At 40.5% G+C, this 17,965-nt stretch overlaps 1 protein-coding gene across 5 annotated transcripts in view; it reads left to right on the top strand.

Annotated features, from left to right (window-relative positions):
* The window catches only part of MEGF10 (multiple EGF like domains 10), a 425,111-nt gene that overhangs the window by 199,105 nt on the left and 208,041 nt on the right, over positions 1–17,965 (top strand). For all 5 annotated transcript variants that reach the window (XM_085846391.1, XM_085846390.1, XM_085846392.1 and 2 more), the window contains 2 exons: positions 9,708–9,856; positions 17,495–17,596. In XM_085846391.1, the coding sequence (XP_085702517.1) occupies positions 9,735–9,856; positions 17,495–17,596 (224 nt within the window). In that variant the 5' untranslated portion in view covers positions 9,708–9,734. The remainder of the gene's footprint in view (positions 1–9,707; positions 9,857–17,494; positions 17,597–17,965) is intronic.

Raw genomic sequence — 17,965 nt, 5'->3', positions numbered from 1 at the left:
AATCTCTTGATCCGATTAATGTTTCTTTTTTCTTCACCTGATATACCAATCATTGAAATCACAAACATGTATCCAACATGTCTCAATTCACAAGTTAAAATTAACCAAGTAAATTTACTGAGTATATTTATTAACTTAGGAAATGCAGTGTGGCTGACACAATGGGCATTAGCCCTTTGTCAGAGCAAAATATGCTGAATGAAAGGAAAAAGCTTGAAAGGTCAGTCAGCTCCAAGTCATTTACTATGACAGGAAACATATACTCATCAACATGCGATTGATAAAAATCATTGTTTATCTTATCAACCAATGCAAGCTGACACCTTCACGTAGACTAGTATATTAGTGCAACTCAGAGCGACCCATATATATATATATATATATATATATATATATATATATATATATATATATATATATATATATATATATATATATATACATTATATAATATACTGTATGTATATATATATATAATATAATATACAGTATGTATATATATATATATATATAATATACAGTATGTATGTATGTATATGTATATATATATATATATATATATATATATATATATATATATATATATATATATATATATATATATATATATATATATATATATATATATATAACTGGGGAACGTAGCAGACTGTAGCTTAAAAGGATAGTTGGCCTCATGTTTAATATTCAGCATTATCACATCGTTGTCATCACTGTAGAATCAATCGTTATTATATTCACCAAAACTGTCACTATGGCATCGTGATGATATTGATGATCATTATCATCTTTCTTTCTGTGCTTGCATATCTGTAGTGTATGTACAATTTCATTGCTTTCACTGCTTGGCCTATCATTGACCCCAAGGAGAACTAAACCATCAATTCGAACTTTTAAAATCTTTATTATTATTATTATTATTATTATTATTATTATTATTATTATTATTATTATTTCTTCCTACACTCACAGCACTCCAAATTTCTGATCTGTATCAATTCCCATGCTGTATTATCTCGGAGCTTTACAGGGACTTTCAGAGTGAAATTTAGCATCAATAATGTGAATAGAAAGTATGCGGGATCGACACAATTTTTTTTGGCCTTGACCTAATTTCTAAGATCATGACTTAATTTTAAACATTTTAACATTTTCCACCATTACTCGACTAAGGTTGTCCTAATGAAATGAAATTGCCCTCTCAAGATAGCCTAGCGCAAGGTGTATTTATGCTGAATATACGTAATGTCCTTCTGGGCCAAAGGTCAAGGTCAAATGGTGGGCTCTCAAAGACCACTTGGCCTTCCAAGATGTTCATGCATCATTACAGTGGACCTGCATTGAGGTTGTGGACCTGATATTTCTTTCATGTTCTTGACCTACATTTTTCGGATTGTGACCTTATTAAGAAAAAACACATTTTTGAACATGACTTGAATTATTTCCCTCCGATTTTCATCACGTTGAGTTTTATGGATAGATCGCAGATGGGGACATATTTTCTCAATCGAAACTCTGTCCCTAAATGTGGAAGGTCAAGCTTATATGGTGGCCTGAAAAAAGAATGGTCATCATTGGATCATGGGACAAGGGTAAGTCACAGGCAATCCCCAAGGCCAAGGGTAACTAAGGCGGACTCCCTATTGGGGAAGGCTTACCCTTGGTGATCACTTTGTGATTGTAGATATCTAGTTTCCTTTTGCTTCGAGAAGTATTATGATGCTGTATATAATTTTATGTGCTCCTTCCATATGTCACAATTATTTCTGAAGGTTTTCTGCTGCAGAAGAATAATTAAAATGGTATCATTGGAATCAATACAATAAGCTCCAAGTCCTGCTAAAATGATTTTTTTTTTTTGATGACGATAATGAAATGGACACAATGTTTTACAACTCTGAAAAAAATATTTAAAAGTAAATCGCAGGAACCTTTTAACACCACACACACACACACACACACACACACACACACACACACACACACACACACACACACACACACACACACACACACACACACACACACACACACACACACACACACACACACACACACACACACACACACACACACACACACACACACACACACACACACACACACACAGTTCTTTTCAGCAATAGATAAGGGACATTAATTTGTAAGTAAGTTTCACCATGTTGAAGGAGTCAACTTTGTCTTTTTTTCAAATACATGATCGAGGCTCGTTTCAGAATGGAAGTGAACAAAAATAGAAATGGGGAAGCACCAACGGCATTGTTGAAGTGAGAGTTAGATAAAGGGGAGGGGGATGACACATGGGGGTGAACAAGTTGCACGCAATCTGAATGAAGCACAGCAAGAAAAGGAAGGGGAACATGGGGATGAAACATAAAAGGACCAAACCAATCGACAACTAACAAACGAAAAGAGGAGCGGGGGGAAGAAATTGCAATAACCTGGAAAAAGTCAGTGCTTGAGAAAAGGGTAGTTTGGGGTCGAAGCATTCGGAGTGTGCATTGGCGATGACGAGGTATTAGTGAACAGCTGTCTTGAAGCCCTGCAGGGAATAATGAGTCTGAACAGACTGGAAGTTTGTTCCAAGGTCAAGAGAAAAAAAGGAAATTGAGTGGAGGTGAGTAGTGAGCCTGGATCTTGGGAGTTTAACCAAAAGAGCGATACTGGCAGAACATGTGCATGATGCAGAAATGTGGAAGGGACAGCCAATATAGGGCAGAGGATGTGCAAGACCAAAAAGGAGGTGGTGGAATACAAAGGCCACCAACCACTCTGCATTGTCAGAGTAACACCCTGGACACTTCACTTTGTTGTGGGGGATCTCACTGAATTTGAGGGAATTGTTTTCCACACCATTAAGAAGGGCGAGGAGTGTGGCAGGAGCAACCCCCCCCCTCCACCCCCCTAAAGAGAAGAACAGTACTCAATCAAACTGAGAATGAAAGCCTTGTAGGTTGTTGGATGTTTTAAATGTCCGAGGAATTTGAATTACTTAACCTCTTCAAGTGGTTTGTTTATGTAGTTGATGGGAGGGTTTTCCAGACCATCGTTTCCAAGAAACAGAGTGAGTGTGAAGGATTTTTCAGGGATGAAACACATAATCTACTGTTTGATAAGCTCCTGATTCTTTCAAGGTATGCAGAGAGGGAACAGGCTGCTAATTGCCTGTATTAAGGATGAGAAATGATATGGCAAAGGGTGGAATTATCAGCAAAGCGATTGGCAGATATGTTCCAAGCAGCGGTCGTTGAAACGTAGATGTGTCTTGGTCACTTCAGTCAGTTCCACAAGTATGCTGTCCCGACGGTATTGCTTCGCAAAGTCCTGTCCATGGCTTTCACCAATGATTCCAAGTAAATACTTTGACATGCCTTCATTTGCACATATCGGCTTGTCCTCATCGCCTTACAAAGAATGCCAGCCAGTTAAAATAGTTCTCATATAATCACTGTGAGACTACCAAGTGAGTTGTTTGGTTGAGTACAATTGAGAGCATGCACGTTTGCAGATAACATGTCCAGACCATCGGTGGGGAAGTGACATCAACAGAAGTATGGCGCATTGGTAGGTGAAACAAGGTGTGATACGGCCCCCTTCCAAGATGTTAACACCCTTTGGGACAGATAGGAAATTAACTTGTTGAGTACACAACTTTCGGATGCACAAATGAGCCAACTACAGAAAGGCACTTCACCATCACTCCCTACGGCATTCTAAACAACATCATGGTCCCTGGTCGAGCCTACAATCATGGAATGCTCGGACACCATCAAAAACGAGGTCAGATCACATGTGGCTGCTGTTTTATTTCCTCCTCTATGCATGCCCCACTGAAAGTTGGTTTATAGCTTTGGTTTTGTTTCTTGGAGAGAGGGATGACTTCAGAATTGGTCTTGTTCTGCAAAGGTACTCTGCTGATTATTTCACACATTTTTTTGTGTTGTACCTGGGGGCCTTATTCTAGTCCGAGGTATTTGTAGGATTCTTCGTTTTCTAGTTCCTGTATTGTACTTTCATCGATTGAGATGTTGTTTGTTCTTTTTGTTTTTCCTTGTACAAATGTGCATTTGGCCCATTTGTGCAAGACCAAACTCCAATCGGATGTCCTCCAAGTACTGCTTTCCTAGTTTCAGTTGATCTGCCAATTTCTTATCATTTTGGGCGAAGAGCCCTCTTCTTTCTGAATACTCTCGTGACAAGGGAAACCAAAGGAGCACGATACAACAAGGTTTACAGAAAGCCCAAGCACACCGACTGCTACCTCGACTTTGCTCCTGCCATCCTATGGAGCACAAAAGAGCTGTGGTGCACACCCTCTTGAAAAGAGCATGTGGTTTACCATCTACAACCAAAGACAAGAGGAGAGAGGTGGAACATCTTTGGAGGATATCGAAGGCAAATGGTTACCTAGACAACTTGCGACTGAAAAGGAAAGCGATCCTGGCTGGCTTGCATAACAGGGTGCAAGGACCGCAAGAACAACCAACAAGTTTTTCTGTTCTGCCTGTTGTACCTGATGTATCGCAGAGAATCGGCATAGTGTTTAATGCAGCGGGAGTGAGGGGAAACTTCAAACCTGAATTCACCATCAGGCGAGCATTTTTAAGGGTCAAAGCCAAGCTACTGATGAAGGACAAGGCAGGGCAGGGGTGGTGTATCTCATGCCCTGTGGTTGTGGGACCGAATATGGGGGAGAGACAGACTACCTTAGGCCAAAGCATTGCAAGGCCTTTGAGGGCAACTATCCTAATAGTTCTACTGTTGCCAAACATGGCCTCAAGGCAGGCCATGCTATCCCATGGGATAAGATTAGGATTTCAGGTTTGACCCCGAACAGAACCAGAAGATGAATTCTGAAGGCATGCTGAGGAAATGATCATATCAATTATGCAGGAGGTAGTAGAGTTGCCGTTAGCGCTTGAACCACTCTTCCAGAAATTCACCAGGGATGCCCTGCCATTGAATGGGAATTATCTGTAACAGGTCACCCAGTTTGTTCATCAAATCAAATATATTCCAACCCCTTCCCCCACCCTCCCACCCCCCCTTCCCCATTTGGATTCACCCCACCTCCTAGCCTCTCTGCCACACACTGTCTTGTGCACACCTCACTGATGCTGCAAAAACTGCAATTACATTTATCTGATGGCATATGGGATTACAGCAAATAGTGTTTATCTTTGATGAGAGTCATCGATTCTCCTTTGATAATTTCTGAACATTTTGAGTTATTGGTTTATGATTGGATTTCATCGATTGCTTCTTTTGATTTCTTCATTTGCTAATGGTTTTTAAACGTGCTAACAGTCAAATTCACGAGTGGAGTGCCGTGACACGTTCATTTATTGGTTGTCCAGATTGGCCCACTCCCACCTTTAGGTTTACAGGGGGGTTGTGATGGATCACATATCACTCTTGGGAAAGGTTAGCGGAGGCACGTCTTAGTATGTGTTGCAAACTGAAACGTTGAGTCAATTATTTGTTTCAGTTAAAAGTTTGAGTAGGCACACACATACACATACACATACATATACACATACACATACACATACACACACACACAATCATCCTGCATTGTGTTTTGGAAATTAACTCTTCAATGTCTAACATATCTCAAGTTTCAACAATGTCCTGTTGCTTGTGTTGTTGACCCACTAACGTTTGCTGATCTGTTCTACAATATGGGGTTCACATGTTCCATGTTAAACTAGAATGGGCACTCGGTAGAGCGCATACCTTCGCCTCCGCTACTTTTTTGTTCTTGGAATGAGAGTGGGGGGTACAGAACAGTGAACATTTTGGTGTTGGTTTCATGCAAATCGGTTTTGATTTGACCGTGTTATGACAAAAACCGCATATTTTGAAAGGTCGTGACCCCACTGACCTTTGACCCCCAACCGCTAACAAGGGTAATGACGTAATTGTCTCATGTCACCCATCACAAGATTGGGCAATGAATTCTGAACATTTTGGCATTGGTTGCATGCCAATTACATCAAAATTGACCGCGCTATGGTAAAAATACGAATTTGACCTTTCTGTGACCTTGACCTTTGACCCGATCGCTCCCAAAATCTAATCAAATGTTCCTTGGATAATAACCCATCATCCCACCAAATTTCAAGCGATTTGGTTTAATACTTTCTGAGTTATGCGAATAACAAACAAACACACACACATTCACAAATAAATAAATAAATAAATACACAGCGACCAATACATAACCTTTCACAGAATGCGAAGGTAACAATTAATTGAAAGACTTTTAAAATTCAAGTAACCAGGAGCTTCTCACCAACCTCCTTCTCCACACATCACTGAATATGCAAATTTATTATCCCGGAGGGAGGGAGCAGGATATTGTAATCGTCCAGTTTGTTTGTCTGTTTGTTTGTCTGTCTGTCTGTTAGCAACTTTACGGCAAAACGGCTTTAGCAAACACTATCAAATTTAATCCACAGGTGGGCAATGAACCTTGGACGACCCCATTAACTTTTGGGACCAATTAGATCAAAGGTCAAGGTCAAGGTCACAAAAAGATCAAAATCGTTTTTCACTCGTAACTTCGTCAAAAATGATCTGATTTACTTCAAACTAAGCTTAAAGTGAACCTTATTCTATTTGTCACTTATAATCCTACCCATTCCTATAGTGAAAAATGCATATTTGTGAAGATCGGTAGGGTCTGAAGTTTTGGGGGTCATGGTCTTCGGTCAAAATTACAAATTTTCCATGAAAACTAAAACATGGTTACGAAAATACAACTTTACGGGAAAACGGCTGGCTCGAACACTGTCAAATTGTATCCACAGGTGGGTAATGAACCTCGGACGAGCACATTAACTTTTGGGTCCAATTAGGTCAAAGGTCAAGGTCAGGTCACAAAAAGGTCAAAATCGTTTTTCACTCGTAACTTCGTCAAAAATGATCTGATTTACTTCAAACTAAGCTTATAGTGAACCTTCTTCTATTTGTCACATAATCCTACCCATTCCTATAGTGAAAAATGCATATTTGTGAAGATCGGTAGGGTCCGAAGTTTTGGGGGTCATGGTCTTCGGTCAAAATTACAAATTTTCCATTAAAACTAAAACATGGTTACGAAAATACAACTTTACGGGAAAACGGCTGGCTTGAACACTGTCAAATTGTATCCACAGGTGGGTAATGAACCTCAGACGAGCACATTAATTTTTGGGTCCAATTAGGTCAAAGGTCAAGGTCAGGTCACGGAAAGGTCAAAATCGTTTTTCGCTCATAAATTCGTCAAAAATGATCCGATTTACTTTAAACTAAGCTTATAGTGAACCTTCTTCTATTTGTGACTTATAATCCTAACAATCTTATAGTGAAAAATGCATATTTGTGAAGATCGGGGTTATGGATGTATCAAATTTAAATTTGATCCCCAAAATAACTTTATGCCTTAAATGGGCGGGATTTGTTGTGCCTGGCACCACTTGTGTTTAAATGTTTTTGAATCTGATATACATATTAGATCACATGACCTGTCACTTAAGTCGCGCATTTTAAATACTCAACTGTACAAAACTGATTATTACCTGTGCCCACCGAAGGTAAAGGAGGTTGTTTTCACCCCTGTGTGCTGTCTGTTTGTTTGTCTGTGTACAGGATATCTCACAATGTTGTCAATGGATCCGGATGAAATTTTGTGGACAGTTTCGATGTGTGACAAGGACGAACTGATTAGATTTTGGTGAAAATTCGTATCTGGATCCGACTACTAGAATTTTTTGAATGATTCTTCATCATCGAGTGATGGGGACAAAAACGATATATATCACGATATGTCAAAAAGTTGGAGATTGATTCGGACGAAACATTGTGGACACCTTGGGTGCATGACAAGGACGAATTGATTCGATTTTGGTGAAGATCCGAATCCAGATCCGGATATGGGTGGAGGAGGTATACACTCCACCGAGTGCCCTTGTAGTTTTCCCTGTTTTTGAAATCCACGTATAACATTAGTTTAACGTTTTCGTGATGCAGGGAAGCAGTGTACTTGTGGTAAACAACTTGTACACAGATGTGCACCACATGACCCCTTTTGACCTTTACTTGGCACCTGAATGACCATGATGATGATATTTTTGCCGGACTGAACAAGTGAAGTTCTGCCATTGTATCAACAACAGGAAAAAAACGATTTGCTTTTATTAATCATGATTCAGACTAATCGATGATGAAATATTCCACACTTTGGTGTGTGTATATGTGTGTTTGTGTATTTTTGTGTGTATATGTGTGTTTGTTTGTGTGTGTGTGTGTGTGTGTGTGTGTGTGTGTTTGTGTGTGTGGTGTGTGTTTGTTTGTGTGTTTGTTTGTGTGTGTGTTTGTGTGTGTGTTTGTGTGTGTGTGTGTTTGTGTGTTTGTGTGTGTGTTTGTGTGTGTGTTTGTTTGTGTATGTTTGTTTGTGTGTGTTTGTGTGTTTGTGTGTGTGTTTGTTTGTGTGTGTTTTTGTGTTTGTGTGTGTGTTTGTGTGTGTGTTTGTGTGTGTGTGTTTGTGTGTTTGTGTGTGTGTTTGTTTTGTGTGTGTGTTCTGTGTGTGTGTTTGTGTGTGTGTTTGTTTTGTGTGTGTTTGTGTGTGTGTGTGTTTGTGTGTGTGTTTGTTTGTGTGTGTTTGTTTGTGTGTGTGTGCTTGTATGTGTGTGTTTGTTTGTGTGTGTGTTTTTGTTTGTGTGTGTGTTTGTGTGTTTGTTTGTGTGTGTGTGTGTGTGTGTGTGTGTGTGTGTGTGTGTGTGTGTGTGTGTGTGTGTGTGTGTGCGTGTATGTGTGTGTGTGTGCGTGCGTGCGTGCATGCGTGCGCGCGCTCATGTTTGGAAAAAATGCCATGTTGCGACTCAGTGACACATGAAGCAGACTCTTTACTAAGGAATTTCTCACAGCGGACGCTTTCACGATGTAGCAGGTGACACGACAGGCTGTTGAAGGTTTGTTTTCCGTCTGCCACAGCCTCAGGATTAATGGCCACCAGGCTGTTAGCCATATGTATTCGCATTTTGGGCTGAAAGGTGATGGCATTGCACTCGGCCCTCCACTGCACAGTCAATATTTGTGGACAGGGTTATGTTCGGTGATGCATCTGATGGAGCGGAAGAGTGGAAGATTGGGCCTGCAGATATATTATGCCATTGTGATGTATACCATGAGATTCATACAATGTTTAGTGACGTTTTACAACCTTGTTTGCACCACCATCGTACGACTCTGCACCACCATCCACTACACTTTCAACGATTCCCACGAACAAGCCACTGAAACATTTGACTTTCAGTTATGGAACCTCGCTTCCAGAATTTAAATCCCGCAACACGACTGAACTTAAATCTCCAGCCTTCCCATTCTCCTGCCTTGAGCAAACAGTGCAATTTTTGTTTGTATCGATCAACGGGCTTTTGCTAGTTTGAAGTCGGCACCCTCAAGCTCTCCCTGCTCTCGGCACCATTTTACCTTAAATACTATTGATGTGAGCTGCACTTAATGGAGTATTTTCAGAGCCGAGATGCAATCACAGTGCAGCGTGCTGCATTAACGGCCGCGGGGTGAAGGGCCGAGATTTCCACTCCATTGTTTACTGTCACCAAATTGCTACCCTGGTAGCGATGCCTTTGTAGTTGCTGCGAGTTTTGCCACTGCATCGACACATTCAGGATGATTAATTTGTTTGGTATCATCTGTTTCAGGTCTGCAGAGCAGTGCCTCCATCCACCATGTCTCTATCAAGCTTCCAGTGGGGGTCTTCTTGTCTCTCTCTTTCCCTTGGCTTTGCGCTGATGACTTCGGTGGTGGCACTTAATCCAGACGACCCTAACGTGTGCAGCCATTGGGAGAGGTATGGGAGAATCGTACAGCATTGAGCGAATCCGCATGACACGCAGAGCAACATCGTGTGTGTGTGTGTGTGTGTACGTACATGGTGGCCCAAAATTATGTGCAACTCTTTATTTAACTGCAATTTTTTTTTGTTTTGGTCGATTTTGTTTGCTTGTTCTCCAAAGATAAACATGATTAGTTACATTTTTGTTTGTTATAGCGAAAAAATGATTCATCAAGCAATAAGGAGCGATATCATTAGTAGTTGATGAAGTTCTCAATCCAAGCACGGAACTTCTGGATGACAGGTGCCACACGGACACTGATGTTTCCGATGACTAATATCTCTTTGCTGATGACTCCACCCTCTGCTGGACAATCTCCCTTCCCTCTGATCGGCAGGCAGCAGCCTCTTCACACTCTGCAGACCTGGATAAACCCACAAGCTGGTCAAACACTTGGAATAAATCCTGTCTTTCAATCCTGACAAATCTCACACCCGAACTATGTTTCTCCGAAAGGACCACATGGAAACCCCCTCCATCTACTTTCTCAACAATCCTCTTCAAGAAGTCCTTTCATTCATGCTTTTGGGTCTCACTATCTGTCACGATCTTTCCTGGGAAAGCCACATCGCCAAGCTGGCCTCCAAGGCCAGTCGATGACTGGGCATCCTATGCCGTGCAAAGTCCTTCCTTAATACACCTGAGCTTCTAACCATTTACAAAGCTTTCATCCACAGTCTAATGGAGTACTGCTCCCTTCTCTGGAGTGGCACTCCTGCCTCACACCTACCTTGACTTTATGCTCTGGAAACCAAGGCTCTTAGGATCATTGGTATCTCCCACGATAAAGTTGTCCTTGGGTCACTCACTCTCTCACGAGAGCCAGGTTGGTGATCTTTCTGTCTTCTACCATCTCCTCTCTGCCCTTGCCCCCACCCCCACACTCTATGATCTGTCCCTCCTATTATTTCCTCAGCAACTCCCTTCTGGTGAAACTACCAAAATCAAGAATCACTGCTCACCTCCACTCTTTCATTCCTTATTTTTTCCACCTCTGGAACAAACTCCCTCACTCTATTCAATCCTACTCCTCCCTCCAGGTCTTCAAAACAGCTGTTTACCACCATCTCATTTCTTTTCCCATCCAAAATATTGATCCTTTCAACCCCCGTTAATCCACCCCCAAATCAACCTCTTTCAAATTCCCTGTTTTTCTTCCTGAAAATCCCTGTAGAAAGAAGATATCTTCTTTACCTCATGTACCTGCCCCATCCCTCTCTCTCTCCCTTCCACAGATGTCCTATTGTCTTTGTTCCCCACTATTTTGTGCTTCCCTCTCCCACCCTCTTGTCTCCTGCCTTGTTATATGTTTCTGTGTATTAGCTTTTACACGACCCTCGACATAGTGTACAATTTTTTTTTTTAATAGAACTGGAGCTGGTATGCATCTCATTTCTCATCGAATGGTATTTTTCAACTTGTGCATGTGTATGGGTTGTTTTCATAGATTTCAGGTTTGAGAGACACCCACAGGCAGTAGCCAGGAAGAGACAGATCTGGGGTGTGGGAAGGCCATGGATTGTTTGCACATCTAGAATTGAGTCAATCACCCCAAGGAGCAGGCAGTGGTGATGGTGCAGCGGGTGAAGGAAGTGGTGAAGGTGCAGCAATAGTTTGGTAGAAATGAGGTCTGGGAGACAGTTTTTGAAGGTGATGAGACTATGAAATATGTAGATTCTTTATTCAGCAGGAAGGATCGTAGACAAAGAATTCTGTGCAGTTTTGAAGGAGCAGAAGTTAGGGACATTGAAGGAAGGGTAAATGACATCATATCAGGTCACGATTGGAAAAAGTTGGTTGTGGTACATCTAGGAGCAAATGATTGAGGGAAAGTTTACTCAGAGGTTTTTTTGAAAAATAGATTCAGGATGTTGGCTTCGCGGCTGAAAGCAAAGGGGGTGTGAGGTAATGTTTTCTGGGACTCTCCCAAGATGAGAAAATTATATAGAAATGATGAGCAGAGCGATAGACGTCAACCAATGGCAGGAGGAAGGCTTTGCATTTAAAAATCAGTTGGAATCATTTCAGGGACAAAGGGAGTGTTTCCAGAATGATGACCGCATGTACATAGAAAGGGGGCAGCAATGTTTGCAGTGGGAATTGAGGAAGGAATTCAGGAATTTTTTGGTTAGCGGAGGGTGGGGAAGCTATTAAGGAAGGAACTGATAATGTAATTGTGATGAGTCAGGCCAGGCAATGAAATATAATTTCAGGAAGGGAAAAGTTAAACATATTCTATACCAATGACAAGAGTTTAAATAATAAGATGGAAAAGCTTCAAGCCAAAGTGGATGGCGAGGAGTATGATATAGTTACAGTAATTGAGACATGGTTTGAGGAGGAGAGTAACTGGAGGACAGGATTAGAAGGCTACAATCAGGACCACTGTGGGCCCATTGAGGAACAACACCAGGAGAGTGGTTAGCGAGAAAGGTGAGATGGCAGGCTTATTAAACAGGTATTTTGCTTCAACATTTAAACAAGAACAGTCAGCAGAATTGCCAATAACCAAGAGTATATATATATATATATATATATATATATATATATATATATATATATATATATATATATATATATATATATATATATATATATATTGAGGAGGTGAGGAAGGGCTTTTACAGAAGATCCAGGTCGGATTGGTGGAAGTAAAGAAACAGCTTGGACATCTAAGATATGATACGCCTCCAGGACAGATCCTATGCACCCGAGAGTATTTAGAGAAATGGCTGAGCAGGTAAGCGATATATTAATGGATGTTTTCAACAGGCACCGGAGGATTGGAGAGTAGCAAAAGTAACACCACTATTTAAGAAATGATGCAGAGAAGAATTAGGAAACGAAAGACCTGTTGTTTTGATTTCAGTTGTGGGGAAGGTGTTGGAGACATTAATGAGGGACCAGATGAGGAACCATTTAAATAAATACAAAACTAATTAAAGGTAGTCAGCATGTGCTTACCAAAGGTAGTTCTTGTCCAACAAAAGTTTTAGAGTTCTATGAAGCAGTGTCTGATTGGGTGGATGAGGGAAAGGCAGTGGACATAGTATATCTAGACTTTAAGAAGGCATTTGATAAGGTACCACATCGGAGGTTATTAGCCAAAGTGAGGACTTGTGGAGTGGCTGGTCAGGGAGCTAATTGGATTGCAAACTGGCCTCGTGATAGGAAGCAAAGATTGGCTGTGAGTGGGAGGATGTCTTGCTCAGAGGATGCAAGTAGTGGGGTACCTCAGGGATCAGCACTCGGACCATCACTATTCATGATTTACATCAATGATTTGGATAGTGGGGTGAAGAGTAAGCTTTTCAAGTTTGTAGATGACACAAAGCTTGGAGGTGAGGTGGATAGCAGAGGGGGTGGTGATCCGATTCAGGAAAGTATTGATACTTGTATAGATTGGGCAAAACATTGGCAGATGGAATTTAACCTGAGCAAATATAAAGTGTTGGGGATGGGAAAGAATAATGAAAATATAGATTACGTGATGCAAGGGGTAATTTTGGAGCGTGTCACACAGGAGAAGGATCTGGGGGTGGTAATAGTTATGGGAGGTGAGCAGGCAGCACATTGCCAGGCAGCTATAGGGTTTTAGCAAATGCAAATCAGGGTTTAGGCTGTATTCAGAGGGGGATCATTTATAAATCAAAAGAGGTGGTGTTAACATTATTCAGGAATTTAGTGAGGGCCACATCTAGAATATTGTGTGCACTTTTAGTCACCACAACTTAGGAAGGATATAACTGTCAGAGAGAGGGTTCAGCACAGGGCTACTAGGTTGATTCCGTGCCTCGCAAGACCAAGACTTAGCTATGAGGAGCGGCTGAAGGAGACAGGCAGGGCTTTATACACGAGAAAGAGGCGATTATGAGGAGATGTGATAGAGATGTTTAATATAATGAAAGGTATGAATAAAGTAAGTGCAGATGAATTATTCAGCAGAGTAGACCAGGAGCCATAGCCTGAGAGTAAAGAAGAGGAGAGTTTAGGCAGTAGTAAGGCCTTTTACTCAGAGATACCACATCTCTGAGTGATGTTAGTAGTTGATGAGTAGTTAATGCATGGAATGGTCTCCCTGGAAAGGTAGTGGCAGCAGAAACATGAAACAAGTTTAAATTGGAATTAGATAGGAACCGAGAAGTTATAGGGATGTTGGCAGGACTTTTCGGTAGCTTGAGCATTGATGGGTGATTGTGTGCACGTGTACTGAGCGCTGTTGATGGGGGTCTCGTCAAGGGGTGTTGTGGTTGATGTTTTGTGTTATTTTACCAAAACTCATTCTGCTCCCCTTGGGTGGGGGGGGGGGGGGGTATACAAACACTACAAAAAACACGTAATTAAAAAAGAAAAAACATTTTGCGTCTTCTAATTTTATTCTGGTGTTTATGTGGCATTGGCATGATGGACTGAATAGCCTCCACCTGCATCTAATTTCCTTGTGTTCCTTGTGGAATGTCATCTCAAAAACTCCAAAGCACCATTAGATGTATGTGGTGGTGGTGCACCTTCTCGTTTGATGATGAATTAATTCACAGTCACATCTTTCTTCTTTCTCAGTGTCAGAAGGAATCTTCACTGCAGTGTGTCCATGTATGTATATATATATATATATATATATATATATATATATATATATATATATATATATATATATATATATATATATATATATATATATATATATATATATCTGTTGACTGCCACTGTCTGTCCGGCGTCATTGTCAAATAAGAAAGGTCCGATTATACCGCTACATCCAATAGCACACCGAACTGTTACTTTTGCGACAGAAACCGGTTGTTTCTTATTTTTGTGCAGTTGTTGTTCTTCCCATAAACACATGTTCTGTTTGTTCATGTGGCCACTGAGATGGAAGTTGGCTTCATCACTAAAGCAGATGTTGCTTCAAAAAATCCTGGTCCTATTTGAAATGTTGGGTCATGGCAGTGCAAAATTCGAACCACTCCCTTTTATTTTTTCAGTCTGGTGCTGTACTAACTGTATCTTGTGCGGATACAGTTTCACATCGTTGTGTATGATTCTGCCAATGGTAATGTGAGATGTTCCCACCAGCTGTGAAAATCAGTGCGTTAACGTTTGTGGAGAAGATTGCAAAGCTTCTCCATCAGCCTCGATCTTGTCGAGTGTTCTCACTGAATGTTTTCAACTACTCTGTCTTTTAATTTGGGCTTTGACATTTACAGTGTCTCCAAACCTTTGAAAAGTTCATTTGATGGTTTTGTATTGTAGAATTCTTGCATTTTGATCGACCTGACAAAACTGCCTTTGTGTAGAAACATATGACTTAGTTGCAACAAAAGTTTCGAAAATGAGCGCCTGCTGGGGCACAGATAAATTGTTTGACATCTATAAGAAACATCAAAGTTGTTCGTTCGGCGACCTGAAAAGAAAAAAAAGAGTCGCATTAATAAAATTATTGCAGCCCTTTCAAAAGTTGCACATCGTTTTGGACCACCTTGTATTGTGGCCTGCAAAGGTATTCACCCCCCCTCCCCCCACTCCCAAGTTTTCACATTTTGATGCCACCTGAGCTTATTTCATGATGCTTTCAAATCAAACTTAAGATATAGTCTTCACAAGCTACGAAATCTAAACAATGCAGATAAAATGTCGACAAGTTAGATTAACAGAGAAAATCAGATGATTCTCAGTTGCACAAGTATTCAAACCCTTTTGCCAAATTAACACTAAATCAGTTCAGGGACAAATTATTATTTGTTTGAAAGGTTAAAAAATAAGTGTAATAGATTGCACCTGCATGTAATCAGTGGTTTAACTTACAAATCCAGCTCCTCTTCTTATCTAAGGAGTTTTAAGGTGCAACTCACTTATTCAACCAACAAGGCAACCATGAAGACCAAGGAGCTTTCCAAAGAAGTCAGACATAAAGTGGTGGAGAAGCACCCTTCAGGAGAGGGTTATAAGAAGATTTCAAAGTCACTCATTATATCTATGAGTACAGGGAAATCCATCATTAAGAAGTGGAAGATGTGTCATACCGCCCAGACTCTACCCAGATCAGGTCATCCATCAAAACTTAGCAGCCAGCCAAGCATGAAACTGGTTCAGGATGTCACTGTAAGTCCAACAATGACTTTAGAATATCTGCAAGGCTCTGTGTCAGAAATGGGGATCAGTTTTTATCAATCATCAATATCCCGTTCCCTTCACAAAGCTGGCCTCGATGGACAGGAAGCAAGAAAGAATCTATTACTGAAAAAGACACATCGAAAAGCTCACATGGAGTTTGTGAAAAAGCATCTTACTCATACTGTAGGCATGTCGAGAAAGGTTTTGTGGTCAGACGAGACAAAAATTGAATTTGTTGGTCTAAATTCAAAGCATTATGTCTGGCACAAGCCGAACACTGCACATCATCCGGGCAACACTATCCCTCCTGTAAAACATGGTGGTGGCAGCATCATGTTATGGAGCTGCTTTTCATCAGCAGGGACTGGCAAGCTTGGAAAACAGAAAGGACAATTGACGGTGCAAAGTACAGGAGAATCCTTGATGAAAACCTGCTTGTGTCAGCTATGTATCTGAAACTGGGTAGGAGATTCACATTTCAGCAGGACAATGATCTGAAGCACAAAGCTAAAGCCACACTGGAGTGGCTGAAGAAGAAGAAAATAAATGTTCTTGAGTCCTGACTTGTCCTGACTTCAAGTCAGGACTTGAAGTTAAAGTCCTGCCCAGTCAGTCTTGACTTCCCCATCAAACTTGGCAGAACTAGAACAATTTTCATGTGAAGAATGTAGAAAGATTTCCCCATCTCACTGTGCAAAGCTGGGAGACACCTTCTCAAAAAGACTCAGAGCAGTCATTGCTGCAAAAGATGCCTCCACCAATCACTGACCGAAAGGGCTGAATACTTTTTCAACTAGTGAATTTTGATTTGTACATGGTTTTTGCAGGTGTTCCTGGCATGTAACCTCCTTCAACCATACCAGTGTTTAGTTTGATCTCTTCACTTATGAATAAAAAAATTCATTTGAAAAATTGTTTCTCTATAATTCGTAATTCATCAAAGTGTGGAATTATTGGTAGGGGTGAATACTTTTGCAGGCCACTGTATGTATGTATGTATGTATGTATGTATGTATGTATGTATGTATGTATGTACATATGGATACAAACAAACACGACATAATAGTGACCGAAGCTTTTCATGCTGCACTCTTCAGGGTAAAAATCGCAGCAAGTGAAGAAGGAAGTGAAGTCACGTGCTTTATACGCAGGTTTTAATAAGGTAGACGCTGATTGGTTCAACCATAATGACGTCACGGTTAATCCTTGATGGATTGTGAAGCACATGCCTTCACTTCCTCATAAAGGAATAACCACCTGCGTATAACCTGCATATAAAGCACACGCCTTCACTTCCTTCTTCACTTGCTGCGATTTTTACCCTGAAGAGTGCAGATATATATATATATATATATATATATATATATATATATATATATATATATATATATATATATATATATATATATCTGCAGTGAACATTATTTCTCCTCAATGTGCCTTTAACATTGTGATTGTTGTTTGATCATGTTTCACAGTTATACAGTGACTGTACAGGAGTCTTATGCGCATCCGTTTGATCAGGTTTACTACACCAGCTGCACAGACATTCTCAATTGGTTCAAGTGCACTCGACACAGGTTGGTCATTTATTAAAGTGATGATGCTGGTTTTGTCATTACAATCCTCATTGTTGTTGGTGTTCTTGTTATAATGACACTAAGTACCACTCTTTTGGAGATCGTGCAAGTTTGTAGTTGAATTCAGCCGATTGTTTTTTCTCACCTCAAATATTTTCCTCATCTTCAAATTGAAATAATGAAGAATAAATGAATGAACTGCAGACATTACATGTTTTACTGATAAATCCCATAATTATGCGGTTCATTGTGCTCTTTGCACATTTATGTGAGACATGTCACAGTCATCTCCTTCTCATCACCAATGTGTAGAATATATGAGATGGGTCATAAATTTAACCCTTTGAAGCCTGAGCTCCTTGGACTTTT

The sequence above is a fragment of the Eptatretus burgeri genome, chromosome 11, assembly GCF_056783735.1.
Source record: "Eptatretus burgeri isolate ZD-2024b chromosome 11, Ebu_testis_v1, whole genome shotgun sequence".
Classification (NCBI taxonomy): Eukaryota; Metazoa; Chordata; class Myxini; order Myxiniformes; family Myxinidae; genus Eptatretus; species Eptatretus burgeri.
Note: the sequence above shows the minus strand (reverse complement) of the source record. Positions and strands in the feature narration are given on the sequence as shown.